Source organism: Cydia fagiglandana, chromosome 14 (genome assembly GCF_963556715.1).
Source record: "Cydia fagiglandana chromosome 14, ilCydFagi1.1, whole genome shotgun sequence".
Taxonomy (NCBI): Eukaryota; Metazoa; Arthropoda; class Insecta; order Lepidoptera; family Tortricidae; genus Cydia; species Cydia fagiglandana.
The window spans coordinates 11,797,107-11,822,628 of record NC_085945.1 but is presented as its reverse complement, the minus strand read 5'-3'; the positions used below and the strand labels follow the sequence as shown (position 1 = coordinate 11,822,628).

The following is a 25,522-nucleotide window of genomic DNA, read 5'->3' as shown; positions in this document are numbered from 1 at the left end:
TATTTTATTGTAATAGTTTTTTTTTTAAGAATCCATATGCTTACACCATGAGAGTAAACTTGCTAAATTTTATCTAAAAAAACAATTATGGATATCATACTGCTTCATTCCTAATTGTTGATAATTATATCAATATCATGTCTACATATGAATGTTCTAATATTTATTATTAATGCTTCTCTACTTTAGTCATAAATTCATTGATACTTAGGTACCACATTTACTTTTTAACATTGCACATTTAAAAAAAGTTATTTATGGTGAATATTACCATTCTCTAGCAATCTTACTATTTTTATTTGTTATACTTGATTTACCTTAACTGAGTTTATAAATATTTCATAGTTTATAGATATATTTGTTAAACATAGTGATTGTTCTAGGTATGAGAAAGCTAAGGGCCCACCGAGCAGAGATGATGATAATGACCTGGATGAAGACCTCAGAACCACCCGGGGGAGGGGCAGAGATCCACCGAGGACACCATATGGAGGGGGGCAGTACTATTCTGGTAATTTACTATGTTTGTGTTTATTATAATTATGTAAAAAAATAACTTATGCACCATGGTACCCAAGAGAGGGCAAGAGAAAGAGAGGAAAACCTTTCAGAAGATGGGAGGATGATTTGGTAAAAACAGCTGGCAAAACCTGGAACAGACTGGCACAGAAGAGAGAAGATTGGAAAGTGTTGGGGGAGGCCTTTGCCAAAGGGCACACAGAATAATTACCAATGGAAAATAATTAAACAAACGATATGTCACATATCGAAGTTGAAGGGGGAGGCCTATGTTCAGCAGTGGACGTCTTATGGCTGAGATGATGATGATGATGATGATGTCACATATTCTGATACAAGGCTATAAAATAAAAATAAAATAAAATAAAAAAAGAACTTAATATTGGTTATTGTTTACAAATGCTTAGCCATGGAATATAACAGATAATTTTTGACTTACATTGATTCTTTTTGTAGTAAAATAGAACTAAATTCTCACTACATTTTTTTCTATTAAATATTTTCATAGTAAACAATAGTGGAAAGGCACTGTCACTCAATATATGTTACATTTGATAACCACCACAAAAAATTACTGTCCAACCGAAGTTTCGGTTTCGGCAGGTTGTGCCAAACCTTCCGAACCTTTCGCCTGTGCCGAAACTGTATTTTCGGTAGTGTCCAACCAAAGTTTTGGCTTCGGCAAGTTTCAGCATAAAAAATATGTCTCGTTCGATGGTTCAGTTTCGGCCGAAACTAGAGCAAAATCTAACGTTTTCGGTTGGACCCTACAAAAACTACAATCTACAGGTTTTTATTATTGAGAAGGATTTGCCTTGTACAATATTCGCACTAATACAATAAAAAATTCTTTTCACATATCTTTTTCCTCAGCATCTGGCGAGCCAATCCGCACAGCGCAGACCCGTGTGGCAGGGCCCTCGGAGCGCCTCGCCCTGTCTCTCCTTTCACCCATGCCTAACGAGCAGGACTTTGCTGTCAATGTGTGCACAGTGCTGGCTGCGGACCACTCTAACCGGATGCCTTTGGGGTCAACTCCGCATATATTGGACTTCTTACTAGCTCATGCTGGAGTTTATAATCATGGTAAGAATTTTCTGTTCAATGTTTATCAATGGGTACTGGAAAAGAATATTCAAAATTGATTTTAGTTCTGACAGAAAAATGCTAATAGATCAGTTCAACAAGTGTTAGTTCAATAAATCAAATGTTGTTTTATGTTTCTCTCTGAAACCGACACGGACGCAGAGTAGTAGCAACCTCAGACGACACTTCCTATCTAACCGCGTAGTGAAAGTGTGGAACAGTTTACCTGAGTTAGTGATCAGTGCACCTTCGATAAACTCTTTTAAAAACAAACTCGATGAACCCTTTTGTAGACTACAAAACACAAGTGGACATTGATGTGCACGTATCGGCTTTAAGCTGCCTGTGCATTCACATTTTTTTTTTTTTATTATGCATGGGTTTACTCATGGCCACAGACTAGCCGAGGCGTAGACGTGGCCTACGATGGAGCGAGCTCGCCCAGAAGGTGCCTGTTCACTCTTGATTTGAAGGTTGCCGGGTTATAAGAGCACGGAAATATAGACGCCGGCAAGGAATTCCATTCCTTGGCAGTGCGCATAAGGAAAGTAGAAGCAAAGCGCTTAGTGCGAATTGGCGGAATATCTACCAAGTAAGGATGGAAACCGGCCGTGCGTCTAAAAGTCCGATGGTAGAATGGGGACGGTGGAATGAGCTCGTGTAGCTCTTGGGCACACTCCCCGAAGTGCAACCTGTAGAATACCGACAGGCTGGCGACTTTCCGCCGATGGGCCAAAGTCTGAAGCTTAGCCGTTAGCTTCTTGTCGCCAATCATCCTCCTGGCTCTGCGCTCCACTGAGTCCAAAGCGGCGAGTTGGTATTTAGCTGAGCCATCCCACAGGTGGCTGCAATACTCCATACACGACCGGACTTGAGCTTTGTAAAGTGTTAGAAGCTGTCCAGGTGTGAAGTATCGCCTCACCTTATTTAGGACGCCCAGCTTTCTGGCCGCAGTTTGTGCTTATACTTATTAGTAATTGTATATTTAGTTGAAGCAGGTAATAGCGCAGGTAAGGGCCCCCCCACATCTGGCGTCTTTCGAGCGTCGGCGTCTACAATTCTATGGCCGACGTCGACGCAACGTCGTCGCAGCGTCGACGCAACTGCGCAGCGACGTCATTTTCCATAGCGCTGACCAGACGCCGACAGACGCCGACGCTCGAAAGACGCCAGATGTGGGGGGGGCCTAAACGAAGTAATTTAGCGCGAGCTATACATATATATAACACATTGATAATAGTGTAATACTATCTATAATTTTCTAATACTGCCTTCTTGATTTCGTCACTCGCAGGGAGTCTGCGAGACACAATCGGCCGCTCGTACTTCGAGGCCCGCGGCCGCTACCCGCACGAGTTCTGGCAGCTCCGGGCCGGTGGCGGCGGCGCCAAAGAACTCGCTGATGAAACCAAGTTCTCGCAACTTACTGGCGACCAGCCGGAGTTGATGGTGCAGGCGTTAGCGGCCCAGAACACATTGACGGACTGTCTCATGAATGAATGCGGGGGAGAGGAGTTGATAAAGGAAATTATCGAGGAGGTAAGTGCTATATTTCAGCCAGAGTATATAGCAAGCCAGAGCTTGTTGATAAAATCAAGTTCTCACAACTTACTGGCGACCAGCCGGAGTTGATGGTGCAGGCGTTAGCGGCCCAGAACACATTGACGGACTGTCTGATGAATGAATGTGGGGGAGAGGAGCTGATTAAGGGAATTATCGAGGAGGTAAGTATACCATGGGAAGCTTGCTGATGAAACCAAGTTCTGGTAGCTCAGTAACTCACTGGTGACCAGCCCAATCTGATAGTGCAGGCGTTAGCAGCCCAGAACACAATGACAGACTGTCTCAACAAATCTCCCAGAAGTCAAAGCTAAGGAACTTGTTGACAGAGAGAAGTTCTCAAATTTCACTGGCGACCAGTGGCCAGAATGACATACCGATTGGCTGAACATTCTATTAGCAACATCTTTTTTCGCATCAAAACTTTGGAACTAATCAATAACTTAGAAAATCTAACAGATTTCTCTAGCTAGGCGTTGTTGTAACCTAGCGACCTTTTAAAAAAGGAAAAAAATTAAAAATTTATGCTTCCGGCAGGAAAAGAGGGGATAAAATTTGGAATATCGCTCGCAGACGTATATCTGCATGTTTATAAATAGGTTAAATCACGCTAGAGTAAATAAAATTAACCTTATACGTTTTTTTTCTACAGGAGGCACACGAAGACTGGGTAACAGAGCCCTCAGAGGACGAACAGCTGTTCGCACCCGAACTCCCAGGCGGCGCGGCCTGCGTGTACACCCAACGCGTCCTCCAAATAGCCTCCATAGTCCGCTCGCTGTCGTTCCACGAGGAGAACGTGCAGTACTTGGCCAAGAATACCACACTGATAAGGTTCCTGCTGCTGTGTGCCAACTGCTGGGTGGGTAGTCTTCGGCAGTCGGGGCTGGACGCGCTTGGGAATATCTCGACTGAGCTGATTATAAAGGTACGTAGACCCAGCGAGACTAATCCCAATAAGGCCTAGATTCCCGTCTGGGTTGGAAGTTCAGATGGCAGTTAAAACTAGTGCCTATGTAAGAAGAAGACGCTGCGAGTGCGCGCACGAGATAGACTACAGTTAGAAAAAGACTAGTAGTCTTTCTCGTCTCGCACTCATGCGGTGGCACCATGGTTCCATTTTCATCGCCTGTCACTATGCCGGTCACTTTCACTAGAACTAAGTTTTTCATACAATACTGAATTGGCAATAACAGCGCCCTCATGACAATGATCTTATATTACTTGTCAGGCTTGATATACTTTAAGAAAATATATGAAAATTGCTAATTAAAATTTAACTATACCTGTTTTTTTTCTTTACTGATATACTATAATGAATCGTACAGGACCCAGCTACCTGCCTCATCTCTCGCCACATCCTCTCCACCATCCAATCGGCACTGGTTTCCAGCGATCGAGCTAGAGTTTTGGCAGCGTTGGAACTGCTGAACAAGTTGGCTCAGAATGAAGCGAATGAAGACGCTTTACTCAGATCTTTGGAAGCTAAGGTTAGTCAATATATTTATTTAAAAAAATGTTTACGAAAGTGTTTTGAAGTTCAGTTTGAAGGTCCAACAGCACTGCATTGATTTATGGTGTTTTTGGTTATGGTATTGCCACTTTATCAAGTATTAAGTTGTCTCATCACAGCCCAGCTGCACACTAGCGCCACTGCTAAATAATCGGGATTATTTAAATTTAACGACAGGTATTTAAAAAAGGGGGCCGCTACGTGCTGTATCGTGTATTTAAGTACCTTTTGAATACATCAAACTAGTTTTTATGTTGCTGGATTCGTCGATCTAGGAACTCAAAACAAAAACGGCCGGTTTAACTTTGGACGCATAGATTGACGAATCCATTAAATTTAAATAAACACGATTATTTAGAAGGGGCGCTAATGTGCACGTTAATGGGCTCTTAATATCAAATCTAAATGCCACTGTGAACGTCAACGTCATATTTTCGTTGGAATATGACGTTTAGAGTGTTACTTCCACACTGTCGCTTGCCAAGTCAGTGCAGAATTAGTTTGGATCGGCTGCTAAATTTAAATGGGTATTTAATGTTTTCATGGGGTTTTTGAAGATTTTAAATTTAGAGTTCTTCCAGAGTAAATATCTTTCTGTACAGGTGTACCACGATGTGTGCTCCCTCCTGACGCTGCGCGACATCATGGTGCTGGTGTGCACGCTGGAGTGCGTGTACGCGCTGACGTCGCTCGGCGACCGCGCGGGCGAGTGCGTGGCGCGCGTGCCCGGCCTCGTCGCCACGCTCGTGTCGCTCGTCACCGTCGAGGTTAGTGTACCCTAGTGTGACGTGTGCTCCTCCTGACGCTGCGCGACATCATGGTGCTGGTGTGCACGCTGGAGTGCGTGTACGCGCTGACGTCGCTCGGCGACCGCGCGGGCGAGTGCGTGGCGCGCGTGCCCGGCCTCGTCGCCACGCTCGTGTCGCTCGTCACCGTCGAGGTTAGTGTACCCTAGTGTGACGTGTGCTCCTCCTGACGCTGCGCGACATCATGGTGCTGGTGTGCACGCTGGAGTGCGTGTACGCGCTGACGTCGCTCGGCGACCGCGCGGGCGAGTGCGTGGCGCGCGTGCCCGGCCTCGTCGCCACGCTCGTGTCGCTCGTCACCGTCGAGGTTAGTGTACCCTAGTGTGACGTGTGCTCCTCCTGACGCTGCGCGACATCATGGTGCTGGTGTGCACGCTGGAGTGCGTGTACGCGCTGACGTCGCTCGGCGACCGCGCGGGCGAGTGCGTGGCGCGCGTGCCCGGCCTCGTCGCCACGCTCGTGTCGCTCGTCACCGTCGAGGTTAGTGTACCCTAGTGTGACGTGTGCTCCTCCTGACGCTGCGCGACATCATGGTGCTGGTGTGCACGCTGGAGTGCGTGTACGCGCTGACGTCGCTCGGCGACCGCGCGGGCGAGTGCGTGGCGCGCGTGCCCGGCCTCGTCGCCACGCTCGTGTCGCTCGTCACCGTCGAGGTTAGTGTACCCTAGTGTGACGTGTGCTCCTCCTGACGCTGCGCGACATCATGGTGCTGGTGTGCACGCTGGAGTGCGTGTACGCGCTGACGTCGCTCGGCGACCGCGCGGGCGAGTGCGTGGCGCGCGTGCCCGGCCTCGTCGCCACGCTCGTGTCGCTCGTCACCGTCGAGGTTAGTGTACCCTAGTGTGACGTGTGCTCCTCCTGACGCTGCGCGACATCATGGTGCTGGTGTGCACGCTGGAGTGCGTGTACGCGCTGACGTCGCTCGGCGACCGCGCGGGCGAGTGCGTGGCGCGCGTGCCCGGCCTCGTCGCCACGCTCGTGTCGCTCGTCACCGTCGAGGTTAGTGTACCCTAGTGTGACGTGTGCTCCTCCTGACGCTGCGCGACATCATGGTGCTGGTGTGCACGCTGGAGTGCGTGTACGCGCTGACGTCGCTCGGCGACCGCGCGGGCGAGTGCGTGGCGCGCGTGCCCGGCCTCGTCGCCACGCTCGTGTCGCTCGTCACCGTCGAGGTTAGTGTACCCTAGTGTGACGTGTGCTCCTCCTGACGCTGCGCGACATCATGGTGCTGGTGTGCACGCTGGAGTGCGTGTACGCGCTGACGTCGCTCGGCGACCGCGCGGGCGAGTGCGTGGCGCGCGTGCCCGGCCTCGTCGCCACGCTCGTGTCGCTCGTCACCGTCGAGGTTAGTGTACCCTAGTGTGACGTGTGCTCCTCCTGACGCTGCGCGACATCATGGTGCTGGTGTGCACGCTGGAGTGCGTGTACGCGCTGACGTCGCTCGGCGACCGCGCGGGCGAGTGCGTGGCGCGCGTGCCCGGCCTCGTCGCCACGCTCGTGTCGCTCGTCACCGTCGAGGTTAGTGTACCCTAGTGTGACGTGTGCTCCTCCTGACGCTGCGCGACATCATGGTGCTGGTGTGCACGCTGGAGTGCGTGTACGCGCTGACGTCAGCAGCAGAAGTTGCTAAGCGGGTGAGGTGTTCGGAACGATCTTGACGCGACTTTATTGTTAAGAGAGAGTTTAGCAACTTCGGCTGCTGAATGTACTAGCCCTTAGTACTTTTTTGACTTTGAAAAACGGTTCATATAACTGACACTGATTTGACACATAACACTGAAAGTTATCCCTTCTCCATAAATCCTGTTTGAGATGAAATTAAAATGGTGGTATGTTCCAGGCACAAAGCTACGGGCCGCGGGCCTGCATCCTGATGCGCGTGGTGGAGACGGTGAGCGGGCCGAGCGCCGCGGCCGCCGCCGAGCGCGAGCAGGAGCGCCACAACCCGCCCCAGCAGCTGCAGGTGAGACCCCTTCTGCATTTTGCCCGCGAGATCATCATCGTATCAGCCAAAGGACGTCCACTGCTGGACATAAGCCTCCCCCAAAGAGTGCCACAATGACCGATGCCGCGCCACCAGCATCCAGCAGACTCCCGCGACGTTTACCAGGTCGTCAGTCCACCTTGTGGGGTATCTACCCACGCTGCGCCTTACGGCACGTGGTCGACACTCGAGAACCTTTCCGCCCCAATGGCCATCGGTTCTACGGGCAATGTACCCTACCCACTGCCACTTAAGTCTAGCGATTCGGAGGGCTACGTCGGTTACTTTGGTTCTGCTGTGGATGACCTTATTTCTGATGCGATCACGCAGAGGCTCCATTGCCCTTTGGGTGACTTTGAGCCTTCTTATGAGGCACACAGTAAGCGGCCACGTTTCAGTTCCATATGTCATCACTGTGCGCGAACGAGGGTGCTCGGTCACTTCAATTTATATTGCATCTAGATTGCCGCATTTTACGCGCGTTCCTACGCGCGATGTGCGACTGAGGGTCTCAGCCGGTCATAAGACTCAGTCGCGTGTGCCACTTAACGCTGCAATAGCACCAGATTATCTTGACTCGCGGGTAAGATGAGCGAGTAGAGAGGCCGACGTTTTACGCGCGGATATGGAAGTGCGCGAGTACTGCCGGCCTGTCACGAAACACGAAAATCGAAAATTTGTTATATGCAGCTCTTTATCGAAGCCAACAATGAAATTTCGATTTTCATGTTTCCCGGTAGACCCTCTGGACGGTGTATCTCGGGAACGCGGGAGTGTGTACGCGTAAAATGCTTCGTCTCAACAAGCTCTGAGACTATCTCACTGAGCTTCAGTTCTGCTGGAAGATTTTTTTATTTCCCGGGCTCTGAAAGTGGCTCATTGTTTATCTATAAAATGGGTTGAAAGTCTTACGTTTCGACCCTAGAGCGTTTTACTTTTAAAGTGTATTTTTGAATTGATTAATTTTGCCATTTTGTACATAATTGTATATATTTGCGCCGTAAAGTTCCAATTAAAAAAAAAACTTCAAGACGCGATTGCCAGATGTGGACGCATATTAATAACGTTAGTTTGAAGTTTCTTATATTGTCATACCTTTTTTTGCTGACAGGCGGTGCCCATGCCATCGACGCCGACGAAGGCAGTGGAAGTACCGGCGCAATCGCAATCTCCGCAGCCCGCAGCGCCGCCCAATAGCATACAGCATTCGCACATGCAACAACGTACTGTACAGGTAATATAAAAACCGGGCAAGTGCGAGTCGGACTCGCGCACGAAGGGTTCCGTTCCATAATTCAAAAAAAAGCAAAAAAAAAAAACGGTCACCCATCCAAGTACTGACCCCGCCCGACGTTGCTTAACTTCGGTCAAAAATCACGTTTGTTGTATGGGAGCCCCACTTAAATCTTTATTTTATTCTGTTTTTAGTATTTGTTGTTATAGCGGCAACAGAAATACATCATCTGTGAAAATTTCAACTGTCTAGCTATCACGGTTCGTGAGATACAGCCTGGTGACAGACGGACGGACGGACGGACAGACGGACGGACGGACGGACAGATGGACGGGCGGACGGACGGACAGCAGAGTCTTAGTAATAGTGTCCCGTTTTACCCTTTGGGTACGGAACCCTAATTAGGTGCTCACTCTCATACACATACATTCTAGTCATACACATATACTATCATTCTAGCAGGATGCGGTGACGTTCCGATAAATTTGTGTGTGGTAATTAATAATTGAGAATTTTTACATTTTGTACTCAGGAAAACGAGCACTTCGCCCAGGCGTGGCTCCGTAACACATACGAGGCGCTTCCAGTGGGCGACAACAGCACTTGTGACGCGCCGGAACTGTACCGACAGTACCTCGCCTGCTGCGCCAAGCTCAACAGGAAGGGGCTCATCGCGCCCGCCAACCTGTCGCGACTTGTCAGGTGATGTGGTTACTTAACACATACGAGGCGCTTCCAGTGGGCGACAACAGCACTTGTGACGCGCCGGAACTGTACCGGCAGTACCTCGCCTGCTGCGCCAAGCTCAACAGGAAGGGGCTCATCGCGCCCGCCAACCTGTCGCGACTTGTCAGGTGATGTGGTTACTTAACACATACGAGGCGCTTCCAGTGGGCGACAACAGCACTTGTGACGCGCCGGAACTGTACCGGCAGTACCTCGCCTGCTGCGCCAAGCTCAACAGGAAGGGGCTCATCGCGCCCGCCAACCTGTCGCGACTTGTCAGGTGATGTGGTTACTTAACACATACGAGGCGCTTCCAGTGGGCGACAACAGCACATGTGCCGCGCCGGATCTGTACCGACAGTACCTCGCCTGCTGCGCCAAGCTCAGCAGGAAGGGGTTCATCGCATCCGCCAACCTGTCCCGACTTGTCAGGTAATGTGCACGCACACTAATGTGCGGCTGGCTGGCTCTGTGAGCTGTGGTTTTACGACTCCAAATCCGCTAATTTGAATAAAAACTAAAAACTGAATCGACAAAAGATTTCTATGTGAATTTCAACGGAGACGCTTCGCCCTGACTCGGTCAATAAGCGTGCTCCATAACACATACGAGGCGCTCTTTTCAAAATTTAGCATAATAGCCTAACTTAAAAAAAATTGACTGCAAAACCAGACAATGCAATAAGATAGCAATAATCTTGTTTTAATGAGATCAAAAATAATTATTATAGGACCGTGTTCGGTGGCACCGTGGGCCCTAACACGGTCACGCTGCCGTCGGGCGAGACGCAGCAAGTCTACATCGGCATTCGAGCTAAGAACCCGCAGAACAGGAACCCACCGGCTGGTAAGTTGTTTTTCACCTCAGCAGCTCGAACAAGGGTTCTTTGCTTCTTAAAAACAGTGAGCAAAATGCGATTTTGCTCACTGAGTCATTTTGTCTCAGTCAGTGAGCAAAATCGCATTTTGCTCACTGAGTGAGACAAAATGAGTGAGCAAAATCACATTTTGCTCACTGAGTGAGACAAAATGTCATTCATGTGACCTTTATAGTCAAATGTAGGGCATGCAGTACCGGTCCCGGTACCAAGAATTTCATTTCCCGGTTCTGGGTGTGGCCGGAACCGGGATTCCCGGTTCTTCCCGGTTCTCAAGGCATCTTTTGATTACTTTTAAGAAATTGTTTTTGTTAGCGTACAATCTTTATGTATAACTTATTTTCATAAAAATTATTGCATAAGAATTAATAAATGACTTATTTTATTATAAACAAACACTTAATTGGCGTTCCAACCTAATTTACGAAATTAACCGGCACACATTGCCTCCGCCTGAGCCGAGCCACACGGCCGTAGCGTAGTCCATGCACTCAGCACTATATGACGGCACGGCCTGCCTGCACGAATGCCTACTTTACTAGGTTAGTTTGTCGGGTTATTTGGGTCCCCCGTTTCATAGCACCATTATTAAATGTTATATAATGTCCCGAGTTAAAGTACTAAAACATTACTACTATTGAAATGGGAATATTTATTCCATTAATATAGTCATATGATGAGAACCGGTACCGAGTCTTCAGTACCGGTTCTTAAAACACCATAAAATTCCCGGGAATTCCCGGGAATATAAGAACCGGGAATTCCCGGGAGCATGCCCTAGTCAAATGTCATTTCAACATGCGGTCTAATACAAGTTCGATATACTTGTGTTCTATTATCTCTGTCCCTCTAGTTATGTTCTCACTGCTTAGGGTGAAAAATTTTGTGTACTACACGAGATCAAAGTTATTTACATCTCGTGCGCTTTTGAATCCCTTACTACGCTCAAGATTCTAAATTAGATATTATAGAATCTTTCGCTTGCACGGGACTCAAAATAAGCACTCGAATAAATATCAAACTTTGATCTCTTGTTGTACAAATAACTATATTTACATCAGCGGTCGGCAACCTTTTAGCAGCCAAGGGCCACATAGTAGTTAACGAAGTTGACGCGGAAGTGCGGACTTTGGTAATATTTGTGACTTTAGCAGACATTGTCGTTTGTCAATATTACATACAAAATAGCCAGGGAGGCTCGCGGGCCACAAGCGAAAGGTTCGCGGGCCGCCGGTTGCCGACCGCTGATTTACATCTTCGCAAATAAATTCCTATAATTTTCGTACCGTCAACTCTGTTACAGCATATATTATATGACATAAATCTCAAAATAATTGGAGAACAGGTTTTAAAGTCTATTTGCTTACTTAAAGCTATAGTATTTTATGCAACAGTTTTATAAGAGGGGTCAAAAAATGTGAGTGGCGTGGGTAACAATGTGAGCCGAAGGCGAACATTGTTAATAAATACGCCATGAGCATTTTTTGACTACTTATACAACGTTGCATACAATGCTTTTTCTATGAGTAGGCAACATTAAATAAAATACAAAAAATTATAAACAAAATTTTATTTATGAAAATGTCAATGTAAATTTTGGATAGTAGGTATTACTATATGTATGTAGCTCTTGTCTGCGACAAGCACCCATAATACCAAATATTACTGCAACCTGTAACAAGAAAAAGGAGAATTAAATAATATTCAGTTTCAATGCAAAAATATAAAATGTACATAAATAAGTATAGCTCGTTGTACTGTGTACCCTAAAAATGTGTATCAAAAATTTTTATAACATATACCAACCTTGCTTAAAAGATAGATCTGATCCGGTGCTTCCAATTAGTCTTTGAAAATACACCAAAGACGTTTTCAGAGAATGACGAAGTTTTGTGCTCTAATCTCCACGCCATGCACTTCTCATAAGATTTGTCGTATAGGTGCTGAGATTTAGTACTTAGGCAACAAATTTTCGGTCGCTGCTTATGCTGCAGCGGATATTTCTTCAGGTGTAGAAACGATGTAGTCCTCTTTGTCCATTTTCAATACTTCTTATGAACGCAAAACAAATAGTAACACAAAGTACTCAAAGAACAATAAATTACCGGGAAAGGCGGGAAACGAGAAACAAACGAGTAATGTCTATGGTTATGTTTTTTTAAGGCCGTTACACACTACCGCACCGCACCAGGGTCGTGGTGCTGTAGGGTATAAAAGTATTTTTTATTATGTTGGTAGCAATGAACTCAGTACAAATTTGTTTCTTTTTTAACAAAAACTGTATGCATTCAATCGTTTGTCACGTTGGTAGCAATGTACCGGTATGTGGCACCTGCTACCCTGCACTAGCTTACCGTATCGTAATGTCTCTAAAACGACACAAGTGCTTTTTTGGGCAATAGACTATAGACTTTTAAGGAGTATTAATAATGTATGCCCTTATATGTTCGTTCGTGACTATGTAAATGACAGATAAAAGTACCCGAGTAGAAAAAATACATTATTTTTGCGTAGGACCCGCGTCACCGATATTGAAAGCGCAGCTGACGAATAAGACGGCGACGGTAGAAGTCAAACCTGCCGTATCGCAACCACAGGTAAGTGCAATATAATAATAAATAAATATTCTCAAACCATGAACGAGAACGTCATGCGCGCCTACTATGGGGCTACAGAGGGGGGAACCGACTTATGCGCGTACCGTGTCCGAATGCTTCCACTGTTTCAGGCCCTCGAACCAACCATCGAGCGAAGAGTCTCGACCAACACCTAGAGATACTCTCGCTAGGTGGTTGGATCAAGGGTCAGATGCAGAAGGCGGTAATTTTGGACACGGCGCGTATAGTTCGTCGATTCCTCACTCTGCGGCCCTGACCACTGGCAGCTTGGGCCCTGCCCCGCTGCCGGCGGCACCCTAGGTTAGGTTTTTTATAGTGTGTTTATAATTTTTTTTATTGTTTTGTGTTTTTATATTTTACTTTTATATTCATATTATAATTAACCTAACTTAAGAAGAAAAATAAATAAAGAGAATAAATATAATTATAAAAATTATAAATTTAAAAATTAGATACCCCTGACATAATTATATCTAGAGCACTATACATATTATATCAGTACCGTAACCAGATGGATCAAGCCGTTTAAAACGGTACAATTATTCGTGTGCACATACAAACAGAAAGTTAAAAACAATGTCGTTACCAAATGTATATGTACAGTTTCTGTTCCGTCGAGGTAAAAATACAAATGTATTTGCATAACCTTTCACACAGCAATTGTCTCATAGTGACACTAATTCCAATATATTTATTGTCTAGGATTTGATTGTCCGCTAAAGTGCATGTAATTCTTGCTAAATGCTAATATCAAAGGTTCAATTTCGGCGGGATTTTAGACGGACGTACGACCGTACGTAAAAAAAAAACATTTATTCAGGCGAAATAAACCCTATTTGTACAGATTTTTTTCTTCTGCCAAACTGCAGGACAGTTTGTTGGCTGAGGGAACTCCCTTTAAACACAGATGGGTAGACTTAGCTAATTGCCTAATTAGTTCTTAACTTAAGTACATCTTATTGCTTATGGTGGTAACTTAAACACGTTTACGCGTTTACAGGTTTTAATACGTTTAGGTAGCTGTTATATTTTGCGCAAGAAATCGCGTGAGAAAATTTTTCTGTCGTAGCTTTCACGAAAATGTCTGTTTCCAGGCCGCACCGCAACCGCAGCACCCGCACCTGTCGCACTCTCTCGACGCGAACACGACCAACACCACTCTGATAAAACACCTGCTCGCCAATAAAGTAAGCCCCGCCCTACAAACGCAACAAGTAAGTTGAAATAACACTACTAACATGTTTGCTGTGGACGTTGTGGAACGCGTGTATCACCCGTGCCTCTGGTACAAACCAGGGATGTTACGGAGCTCCGTTTCCGTTTCCGTTAAGACGGAACTTCCGTTTGTATTACACATCCGTTTCTGTGCCGGTTCCGTTACTTTTGAAACGGAAGTATATCGGATGTCAATGCTTAGCGCGGCAGCGGGACATGAGCAGTGTCCATCAAAAACAAACAGGTTTATACCAGTCATTCGCTCATCGCCCCGCTTGTCACATGCTGCACTGATTTGTTGTTTGGGGGACACAACTCCACGGACTATAACATCTCGTCTACCTATCTATTACTCAGGTTCTATTCTGGTTCCGGTTCCGTTTCTGGTTCCGATTCCGTTAAACGAAACTGAAAACATCTTTTTCTCAAAAATGGACGGCAAAGTCGACTTTGCCGTCTAAGAAATAGGTCGCGAAGCGCGGAGTTTATGATCAACCAAAAATTAAAAAGTTAAAAACATTGCAGTCTCGATTTTGGGACTGCAATGTTGCATACAAATTCCATTATTTGTCGAGTTCCAAACTTTTTAAAAGTTCAAATGGCCATATCAAATGAAGGCACAGGCCCATTACACAGCCAAACAGATGATTAGTACCGCGACTATTTAGTTGTCTCAAATAGGTTGGCGTATTTTCGGCAGAAAAATACACTTCTATTTTTTTATTAAAAAAATAAAAAGGCGGCAAGGGCTTTTCTCTGTGAAAATATATACGTAAGAACGTTGCTTTTGTAAAATGTTTCTATGATATTTATGTTTCTTGCACCATTTTTGAGAAAAGCACTATATATGACTCGGCTGGAAGGCTACTTGCTGGCTTCGGATTCAATTAAACGGACTCCCAAGGTCGTCCGTTTAAAACGAATCCTCAGCCTGCAAGTAGCTACTTCCGAGCCTCGACAATAATGTACTATTTCCGTTTTCGGCTCCGATAAAACCACATCCGTTACATCCCTGGTACAAACAGCAATACTCTTAACTATCCATCGGTGGACCTTATGCCTTTTGTAATAAGGTTTACGAACTGTCAGTTAACAGTGTGGGCGGCACGCGGCACGAAAACCATGAGTATTGTACATTATGATTGAGATAATTTAGAAATTGCTTCATATCGATAACACTTGTGTCGTGTTTAATTGATCACTGGCACTGATGCTTATTACCACCATCAAACCGCCTTTATTGCACAATGTATGTACAGTGAGTGCAGCGATAATGGACCCCCCATGCAAACAAGTCTCTATACAGGGGGGTCAGTAATCTCTGCAGCTTACTGTACAGTCGAGTGTAAAAATATGGGTTCACTCATCATACTCAAAAATATGTCCCATAGCTCTTACGTCAGCGAATTAAGAGCTATGGGACATATTTTTGAATAAGTTATATGCATCCATATTTTTGCCACATTGCGCGCAGAGAAGATGGCCGATGGGGTCGAAAAGTGCTCGAGTGGAGACCACGGACTAGCAAGCGCAGCGTAGGACGTCCACCCACAAGATGGACAGACGACATTGTTAAGGCCGCCGGAAGACGCTGGATGCGGGTCGCTTCCAACCGGTACGAATGGAGGTCCAAGGGGGAGGCCTATGTTCCGCAGTGGACGTCTTATGGCTGAGATGATGATAATGACCCATATTTTTACACTTGACTGTACATTGTACAATAATCGTGGTGTGGTAAGCACTCTCTGTAGTGAGCAATAATATTGACGTCACTGCTTCATACGGAGTTCGCGCTGCGTTCCCGTTCTTAGGGAAGTGAGGGGGAACTAAATTGTGGGTGTGAAGGACATTTTAGAGGACAACGGTTGATATACGCGTGATTAGAAAGTGTGTTTAAAATAGGGTACCCCCACTATTTGAAATAAAATGATGAAATTTTCTAACCTGGCGGCGTAGCACGGTCGCGTTTTTATCCCTTGTCACCATGCCTGTCACGTTCTAACAAGTATGTAAGTGCGAGAGGGACGCGCATAGTGATAGTCGATAAAAATGGAACCGTGCTGCGCCCGCTGTTATGTTGTTTTTTGACAATTGGATGGGATAGTCGTGGTACCCATATTTGGTGTTTTTTTAGATATACTGTCGAAAAATGGGAAGACTTGGCTTAACATATTTTGATATTATTATTTTTATTTATTAATATACCCTGTTAATTAAATAGTGTCAGTATAGTTCCTATCAATTTTAATACGATAGTTTTTTAACCTCCTGCCGCCCAATGTTCATTAGGATGTACACTCAGTTTCGATGGAATATCAACTTTAATTAAAAACAAAGTAGCATTTCATTTGTCTCGTAATATTTTCGTACAAATGAAATTCAACCTAATTGAAAATACAACAAGATTCTAACTTCCTTGGCTATAATTTTGTATGGTGGGCGACACGAGGTGAGACTATATTAGTTGTACAATTTGTGAAGACATTTGAACAGGGTATATCATTTCAATGGGATTATTTTACTTAGGCGTTTTATTTTTCAGTTCGATTTGTGTTATAATTTTAGAGAAAGAATGTGAAAGCTGGTGGAAAAACGGGTAAAAGAGTTGTCAAAATAACGATGACTGGTCCTAAAGATAAATTGCATGGGTTTAAAGTGTTCATTGTGAGTTCTTAAAAGATTTTTGCGTAGAAACAGTATTGGATGATCGTAAAAGTTTGATTTTGCATGGTTGTGTTGATTTTGCGTTTTTTTTCGGAGGTCGCGGGTTCAAGTCCTGGCTCGTACCAATTAGTTTTTTTTGGAACTTAATATGTACGAAAAAGCTTTTGTTACGTTTGTAGTTTTGTTGTAGGTAGAACATGAATAGAGTTAGACCAAGAAAAGTCTGCAACGATTTTGATAGCACACGCAGTGCTAGTGTTATTTTAAACGTCAAACTTCTATGAAATTATGACGTAGGTATAAATAACACTTGCACTGCGTGTCCTATCAAAATCGTTGCAGACTTTTCTTGGTCTAACTTTAGTATATTAAGCATGCCAATCAATAGTAACAAGCAGACTAACAATTGAAATAATTTGGCATGACGAGTGGTGATTATGGAAGCATGAAACCAATGAATTTCAATGTATAATGTTATTTGCCTCACTTGAAATAAATCAATTTTTACTTGCGAAGTATAAAATAAATACAATGGACTTTAATAACAAGACGAGGTTTATATTTTGTTAGTTTTTTGTACAATTATTATTATTTTTAATCGAATTTGACATATCGGCGTCGGCTTAGATCACTTTAAGAAATGTTGTTTCGTATATTTAATGCAATATCTTTGCCTTTCCATGCAGTGGGACAGACATCTTTTTTAGGGTTCCGTACCCAAAGGGTAAAAACAGGACCCTATTACTAAGACTCCGCTGTCCGTATGTCTGTCACCAGGCGTGGCATGAATCAGATCATGAACCGTGATAGCTAGACAGTTGAAATTTTCACAGATGATGTATTTCCGTTCTCGCTATAACAACAAATACCAAAGAGTACGGAACCCTCGGTGGGCGAGTCCAACTCGCACTTGTCCGGTTTTTTTAAATAATATAAAGTACCAAATCTAGTTTCTATCATGCATTTTGATTCAATAAAATATTAAAGTAATAAAGTATAAAACGCACATTAGCGTAGTTTTATTTTGAGTTTTAATACAATTTGACTGATACAGGTAGCGCAAAGGCAACAAAACCAGCAGAGAGGCGGTCCGTCCGGTACAGTCGTAGTACAGGCTAACCAATCGGTAAGTGTTGTTGCTTACTTATAATGGGGTTGGCAACTGTCAAAGGTTTGCATAGATGGCGCCATCATAGCTTGCCTCTTTTTCTATGAGATTTGTCTTAAAGGGCTGGCATCCAGGGTATTAAAAAAACAAAAATTTGACACAATTCTAGGGATTGACAGGGCAAGCTATGATGGCGCCATCTGCTAAAAACTTCCACCGGCCAACCCCATTGACCGAGCGTTAGCGAAGGTATACCTTTCAGTTTGGGCAAAAATGCTTTTGTATTCTCCTCTACAGGTCGCAATTCTGGACTGAATCTCGTGAAATTTTGTGAGCAGGTTCTATGCTTGAATAGTTTTTTTTGTCGATTCAGATTTCGGTTTTCTTTCAAAATGGCGAAGCCATACATTTATTAAGTTTTATGTTACTCGCGAGTTCTATAGCTCACAAAATAGCACAGCATTAAATCCTAGTATCTAAATTTTAAATACAAAGTGGGGGATATAGGGGTGATAATTTAAGCTAAACTTCTGTAGACTAACTTTAGAGTTTATGGTTATTATGTGACGCGTTATTCGTTATATTGTAGAAATATCATTGTTAAAAATCTCTAAAATTATAATTCATACCCACTGTTGTTATGTTAGCGAAATTAGTTCAAACATTCTTATGTTATTAACGTCATGTGTAGATTACTACAGAACTTTTGCAACCGTTTTCAGGTAATGGACGTGGACCCTGAGGCATTAATAAAATGTACGACGATCACGTCGGGTGGAATTGCCAGTAGCACGCCTACTATTCAAGGAGATAAGGTAAGCAATACTATCTCCCTAAATATACGAATATTGGTGGTTGGCCAGATGTCTAAAAAATATTTCTAATAATATATAATACAATACAATACAAATACTCTTTATTGCACACCTCAATAAAAGAAGACAATACAAAAGAAAACAGAAATACAGACAGAGGTAAACAACAGGCGGTCTATAATACATTTGTTCTTAGTTAATAAAGCTGGTTCTTTGGTTAATAGGGCTTTTAGGGCCAGTTGGAACACTTTGAACTTGTTCCCTGGCCAGAGCCGACCTTTGCTTTTTCCACTTCTCATGTTCGCAAAATTCGTATACCGGGTGGAACAGAACAGAAACAGAACAGGGACTTTTATGCAAACGGGGAATTGTTTAGGCTACGTACTTTATTTTTCACTTATTAATCATGTTAATATTTCTAACCGTTTTTGAGACACAGATTGTCAAAAATTAGTGCAAAAATCGGCATGTTTCAACCCTAGCAAGTAGATATGAGGAAAGACATGATATGTGTCATTTTAAAATGTACAAACAATTTTGTAGGGTTGTCACTGCTATAAAAATACTTCATTTTTATGATTTTATTTTACATTTTAATCCAGCTTTACGATGATAATAACTCGATTGTAGGCCACTTAGACAACACTAACGTTTGACAGTCGCTAGAAATGTTCCACCCGAATAGATGAGTGTAAAAGCTGCGTAAAATAGACTGTCTGAATATTTAGAAAACATTCATTACTCATTATTGATTTTTATTCTACAGGTGCTGATTAAATCTGAGGAAAATACAGGTAAATATGAATTGTCACACACTCTATTGCCTGTTCTTATTGTTACATAATGTTTTTATAACTTTCTTTTTTCATTATTTCAGCTGTGAAAGATGAACCAATACAAATACAGATCGACGACCAGGCGCAACTGACTTTAGTAAGTATCCCAGTTAAAAGCTGGTCCAAGTTTAACTTGGATACATCTTCTTCGCGTTATCCCGGCTTTTTTGCCACTGGGGTTCGCTTGGCAACTAAATCCCGAGAACCGGCGTAGGCACTAGTTTTACTGTGTAATACCAATGTAACACCAGTGTAACACATAAAATAAATATGGCTTTATTTCAGAAGTCGGCGCAAAACAAAATGCTAGCGGACCTTCTCGAGAAAAAGTCCAACCCGCCCGTCCAGGTCGTCCAAATGGGCCCCCACATGAACGCACCCACCATTCAGATCACAGAAACCGGACAGATAGTCCAAGTTAAATCTGACGCTAACCCGGTTATACAGTACAATGAGAATATAGTTGCACAAGGCAGCCAGTATTTTCAAATTAAGAACGAACAAGGCCAACTAATTCAAATCAAGAACGAACAGGGACAAATAATACAGTTAAAAACCGACCAATTGCAAAATCCGCTGATACAGTTCAAAAATGACCAGGGTCAGGTTATACAGGCGAATCAGATTATTCAGAGCGTGATTCAGAGTCAGGTGAAGGAGGAAGCGGAATATAATGAGCCGCCTAATAAGAGGGCGAAGGTCGAGACCAAACCTGAGGTTAGTTTAATATTTTTAAAGATAATAATCAGGGATGTTACGGGTACAGATTTTTGACATCCGCGGATGCGGATGCGGATATTTAAAGGCTCACATCCGCGGATGCGGATGTTAAGATTAGGTACTTACAAAACGTCAAATGTTACATTTTTAGCAATTTTTATTTAAAAAAACGAATTGTTTTGTATTTGAGTCATAATATAGGCGCGTTATATTTAATAAACAGTAACTTGGCGGACTTTTCTGGATCTAGACGATTTCGTTATAGGTAATGATGAAATTATCTAGCACTAACGCCGCCGCTAAAACGTTCCTGCACCGACTTGTTCGACATCGCATCCGCATAAGCTCCGCATCGATTATATGCGGATGCGGATGCAGATGTTGAAAATAATGCGGAAGTTCCGCGGATGCGGATGCGGATGCGAATATTCGCAACATCCCTGATAATAATATATCTAAGTAACATAATGCTAAAAATATAATGTTTTTTTCTGGCAGTGAACTAAGCTTTCCAAAATTATTTGCAAAGTGGAATGTTTTCAGACCCCTCCTCAAGAAAGTGTATCGAAGACTGCCGCTAATCTCTATGCAGCCCTGGCTGCGTCCGCTCTGGAGGACGAAGACGACTTGGTAAGTTAGTAATCATAAGATCAAGGGTTGCGCACATATCGCTTTAGTTTTACTAATACTAGAATAGCCAGAAGTTGATCACAAACACCCCCACACCGTTTCTCAACGAAACAAAAAAACCGGGCAAGTGCGAGTCGGACTCGCGCACGAAGGGTTCCGTACCATAATGCAAAAAAAAAACACAAAAAAAAGCAAAAAAAAAAAACGGTCACCCATCCAAGTACTGACCACTCCCGACGTTGCTTAACTTTGGTCAAAAATCACGTTTGTTGTATGGGAGCCCCATTTAAATCTTTATTTTATTCTGTTTTTAGTATTTGTTGTTATAGCGGCAACAGAAATACATCATCTGTGAAAATTTCAACTGTCTAGCTATCACGGTTCGTGAGATACAGCCTGGTGACAGACGGACGGACGGACGGACGGACGGACGGACGGACAGCGAAGTCTTAGTAATAGGGTCCCGTTTTACCCTTTGGGTACGGAACCCTAAAAAGGACTTTGTATTTGACTAACCCCAAAAACATTTACAAGTTTTGTTTATTTATATTATAAGGCGTTTCTCTATATCTGTATTTTACTAGTAGTCAAATCAGTTTCTTTTTTCGAACTGTCAAAACGATTTTGCTACTATGGAATTTATATGAAACACAATCATGTGACGTTACAATCAAATTACCTACTCTTAATAGTTTTATACGGGTTTTAAAATAGAAATTGTGTCTAAAAATAACTGCTGTCTACGTTTCTCTATTATCATCTGGTGCTTTGTTTCATGCATGGTGTAAAATTATTTTAAATACAGTCAAATACCCTATTTGTGCGTTATAGTTAACCCTTTAACCATTTGACATTCCTTTGTAGTCATTCGATTTAATACCGTAATTCTTGTAGTAGAGATGCGTTTTTGTTTTAATTATGATGGCAAGTATGTTACCGCTACAGACTAAAGAGTCAAAATACTAATAAATAATTTGAATTTATATAAATAATGGGCCTCGTGTAATAGCCGATGATTTGTTCCATGTCTGTACATAGCACCGACCTCGAGGACTCATTTTGGCAGGAGCTCTCCGCGCCAAGGTGTTATCTCCAATAAATTTGTGTTTATGTTGTATCATTGTCATGTAGTTCAGTGTTGTAGGTACTTGACGCCACCATAATAACGTCATTTTATATAAGTCTGACTTTTGCGATGGTATTGCCAAATATATAGCGGCAGAATTTAATGTGTCCGCTCTATGAAAACAATTTCGATGATTGCTTTGGGCACATGAAAATTTAGTATAGTAGTGCGGAGTTAAAGAATATTTTGTGCTTATCGTTGTTCTGAAATACTATTTGATTTTCTATACTGCGAACTTTATACATATTACTCTTATATATGTCACCGAAAAATTGTAAACACTCGTCAGTTTATAATCTCGCTAGTTAAATTATAAACTGACGGTAGGGAGAGTATAATCTAACCTAACCTAAACCTACGTTAGATTATAATATACATGCTGTTATACATTTATTGATGTCGCAAGTTGAAGGACCGAATTGGTAACTAAATACGCATATAAAATGGAATCGAATAGGCTGGTACGCGCGCTAAACGAGTATGTATGTATGTATGTATTTACTTTATTGTACATAGAAATAAAACATGAGAAACACAGTTACAGACCCACAGAGAGACAGAGAGTTACAGTTTTTTGGTATTAATCGAGTTTTATCGAGCGAAGCTATGAAGTTCGCTCGAATCGTATGTAATCGACTGGTATACTTAACGAGTGTTATACCTAGGTGCCGGTAAAGCAAGAATCAGTTGACGTGATCCAACCTCAAGTCATGGTCGGAGGCACTGAGCAGACTGGCTCTGTTATCATACAGGAACCCATTTTACAGGTTGGATATTATCAGTTTTGTTGTCATTGTCTATTTTTTCATTATCTATAATATAACATATCAACTTTTTCATCTCTTAGCTAATACTGAAATAAGTTAAGGTATTGAAGGAATACCATGTTATAGTAAGTAAGTATAGTTAAGGTATTGAATGGTTGGAAGGTCATGTGTGTGTAATGGACAGCTCTATTAAAAATAAGTGTTCCGTGAACAAAGTTTTGCACGGAACACTAAAAATATCGACATGGAGTCACTCCAAATGTGAAAGAAGTTTTCGCGATTTTTGTGTTGGTTCCATAGTATAATCATGTATAATACAGAGTACAGATATTGGACTATCGTAGGCCAATTCATGCCTTTGAGCGGCTGAACTTTAACTATTTGCATTGGCTTACGTCGGCCCAATATGTGTACGAAGTTGTTCAGTATATTCTCATTATTCTCCCTAATTACCTGTGGATAAATATTGAGAAAAAGCCTTGTATCCTCGTGCTACCCACCATACAAAATCATAGCTAAGGAAGTTTGAATCTAGTTATATTTTTAATTGGGTTGAATTTCTATTTGTACAAAAAATCTACAACTCTTAAGAAATACTACTTAGATTTAGATTTATTTATTTCATAATACATATATGAAATTACAATATAAATTATTTTACACTAATCTATACGAATTTGTTTGATTGATTGTTTGAAGGTTGAAATTGAAACACTGTGTACATCGTAATGTACATTGATCGGCACCTAAAGGCCTGTGCACACCGGCTGCGTGTGCGTGACGTGCACGTGCGCGGGCGGCGTTGTTGTATACAGATCCTTATGAGAGATGGCACACCGGTTGCGTGACGTGTGCGTGTGCGGCTCCAACATTTTAGCACACGCACACGCGCACGTCACGCACACGCAAGCCGGTGTGACTCGGCCTTAAATGTAAATACCCTCGTATTTACAGTTTAAATTGTATCCTCAGGTCCAGCAGCCGACACTGCAAGTGCAGCAGCCTACGTTGCAGGTGCAACAACCGACGCTGCAGATGCAGGCGCCTACAATACAGGTACTTGCACATCGTTTGATAAATAGCGGGAATGGAATGTACGGTCAGCAACAGAAGTTGCTAAGCGGGCAACTCGTTCAAAATGGTCTTGACGTGACTTTATTGTTAAAAGAGATATATAAGAGCGTGTCAAGGTAATTTTGAACACCTCGCCTGCTTAGCAACTTCTGCTGCTGACTGTACGAATCTTCGAGCGCCATTGACATAATATATCCAAGGACGTGCCTTACGGGCACTAAGACTGGTGCGAGTTCAGCGCTGTCACTCGCCAATCGTGCAGTCTAAGGCCCCCCCCACATCTAGCGTCTTGCGAGCGTCGGCGTCTGGTCAGCGCTATGGAAAATGACGTCGCTGCGCAGTTGCGTCGACGCTGCGTCGACGTTGCGTCGAGCAGCGGCCATAGAATTGTTGACGCCGACGCTCGAAAAACGCCAGATGTGGGGGGGCCCTAACGCAACTAGTTGCGACCTATCGCGTGCGTGATGCGAACTCATCAACCAATCGCGTTGTGGAGTTAGACTGCACGATTGGCTCGAATTCGTGTGCGTGACACCGCTGTACTGGCCCCATTCTTATTGCCCGTAATGCCCGTCCTTAGATATATGTCAATGTAGAGCGCTTTTTCCGCTCTACAGGCATATAGTTCGTTTTTTTAGCATTAGAAATAAGGTAAACAATCTTGATGTGTCTTTTAATTGAAAAACACATTTTAAAAATAAGTTACGGCAAATATGTAACAACTATGAATCTAATACGATCATGTATAGCCTTCTGCTTTCATAAGTAATAGTTTTAAAAAGCGTTTTTCAATTAAAAGACATGTCAAGATCGCTTACCTTCTTTCAAGTTCTTTCAAATGCTGCGGTGTCACTCACGGATTCGAGCTAATCCTGTAGTCTAACGCAACAAGTCGCGATCAATCGCGCGCGTGATGTGAACTCAACAACCAATAGCGTTGTTGCTTTAGATTGCACGATTGGCTCGAATTCGTGTGCGTGACACCGCTGTACTGGCCCCATTCTTATTGCCCGTAAGGCCCGCTTTTTCCGCTCTACAGGCCTAGCACAGGACCTGCTGATTGCAGCTCTACGGGTCGGTACAGACGGACTGCACCTTGTATGGAAACTGCACGTCGACGATGCAGTTGGCGTGCAGTTCCCATTCGGGTTGCAGTCCGTCTGTATCGCCCCTAACTCCCTTCATTGTTTTAGATGCAGCAACCGACCCTGCAGGTCCAACAGCCCATGTTGCAAGTGCAGCCGATGGATGTGCAGAACATTCTTACCTCGCAATCGGGGCAGCTTATCCTGCAAGGTAACCCTTACATGCATGTTTGTAGAGAAGAAAATGTGTTAAAAAAATGAAAAAACAAAATCACGGCCCTAAGGCCGAGGACTTAGCTTTGGAAGTTTCGCTTTGTTTCTAAAATTGTTTTTATTACCATACGGCTCTACTATAGTTGGTGTAAGTTAAGAAGTAAATTTTGACAGTTGTGAATTGACCCCTTATGATACTAAGGCTATCAGTTAAACGGTAGGTCTTAGCTTCGTAAATATGAGGGTCAATTCAAAACTGTCAAATTAAAAAAATATAAATGAATGTTGTTCCATGTTTTTCTGAATACACTGTTGTGAAGATGAAGTATCCGTTTTTTTTACAGAA

The 25,522-nt window shown here is 43.3% G+C and overlaps 1 protein-coding gene across 1 annotated transcript in view; it reads left to right on the top strand.

Moving 5' to 3' along the window:
- LOC134670793 (AT-rich interactive domain-containing protein 2) overlaps positions 1-25,522 on the top strand; it is a 50,937-nt gene that overhangs the window by 978 nt on the left and 24,437 nt on the right. Inside the window, exons 4-25 of the mRNA XM_063528615.1 lie at positions 384-511; positions 1,393-1,605; positions 2,900-3,144; positions 3,818-4,093; positions 4,494-4,655; positions 5,281-5,445; positions 7,325-7,447; positions 8,580-8,702; positions 9,235-9,404; positions 10,159-10,274; positions 12,820-12,902; positions 14,018-14,137; positions 17,857-17,928; positions 18,633-18,725; positions 19,492-19,519; positions 19,603-19,658; positions 19,847-20,278; positions 20,825-20,911; positions 21,950-21,994; positions 22,703-22,804; positions 23,777-23,860; positions 25,072-25,174. Of these exons, the coding sequence (XP_063384685.1) occupies positions 384-511; positions 1,393-1,605; positions 2,900-3,144; positions 3,818-4,093; positions 4,494-4,655; positions 5,281-5,445; positions 7,325-7,447; positions 8,580-8,702; positions 9,235-9,404; positions 10,159-10,274; positions 12,820-12,902; positions 14,018-14,137; positions 17,857-17,928; positions 18,633-18,725; positions 19,492-19,519; positions 19,603-19,658; positions 19,847-20,278; positions 20,825-20,911; positions 21,950-21,994; positions 22,703-22,804; positions 23,777-23,860; positions 25,072-25,174 (3,026 nt within the window). The remainder of the gene's footprint in view (positions 1-383; positions 512-1,392; positions 1,606-2,899; positions 3,145-3,817; positions 4,094-4,493; positions 4,656-5,280; positions 5,446-7,324; positions 7,448-8,579; positions 8,703-9,234; positions 9,405-10,158; positions 10,275-12,819; positions 12,903-14,017; positions 14,138-17,856; positions 17,929-18,632; positions 18,726-19,491; positions 19,520-19,602; positions 19,659-19,846; positions 20,279-20,824; positions 20,912-21,949; positions 21,995-22,702; positions 22,805-23,776; positions 23,861-25,071; positions 25,175-25,522) is intronic.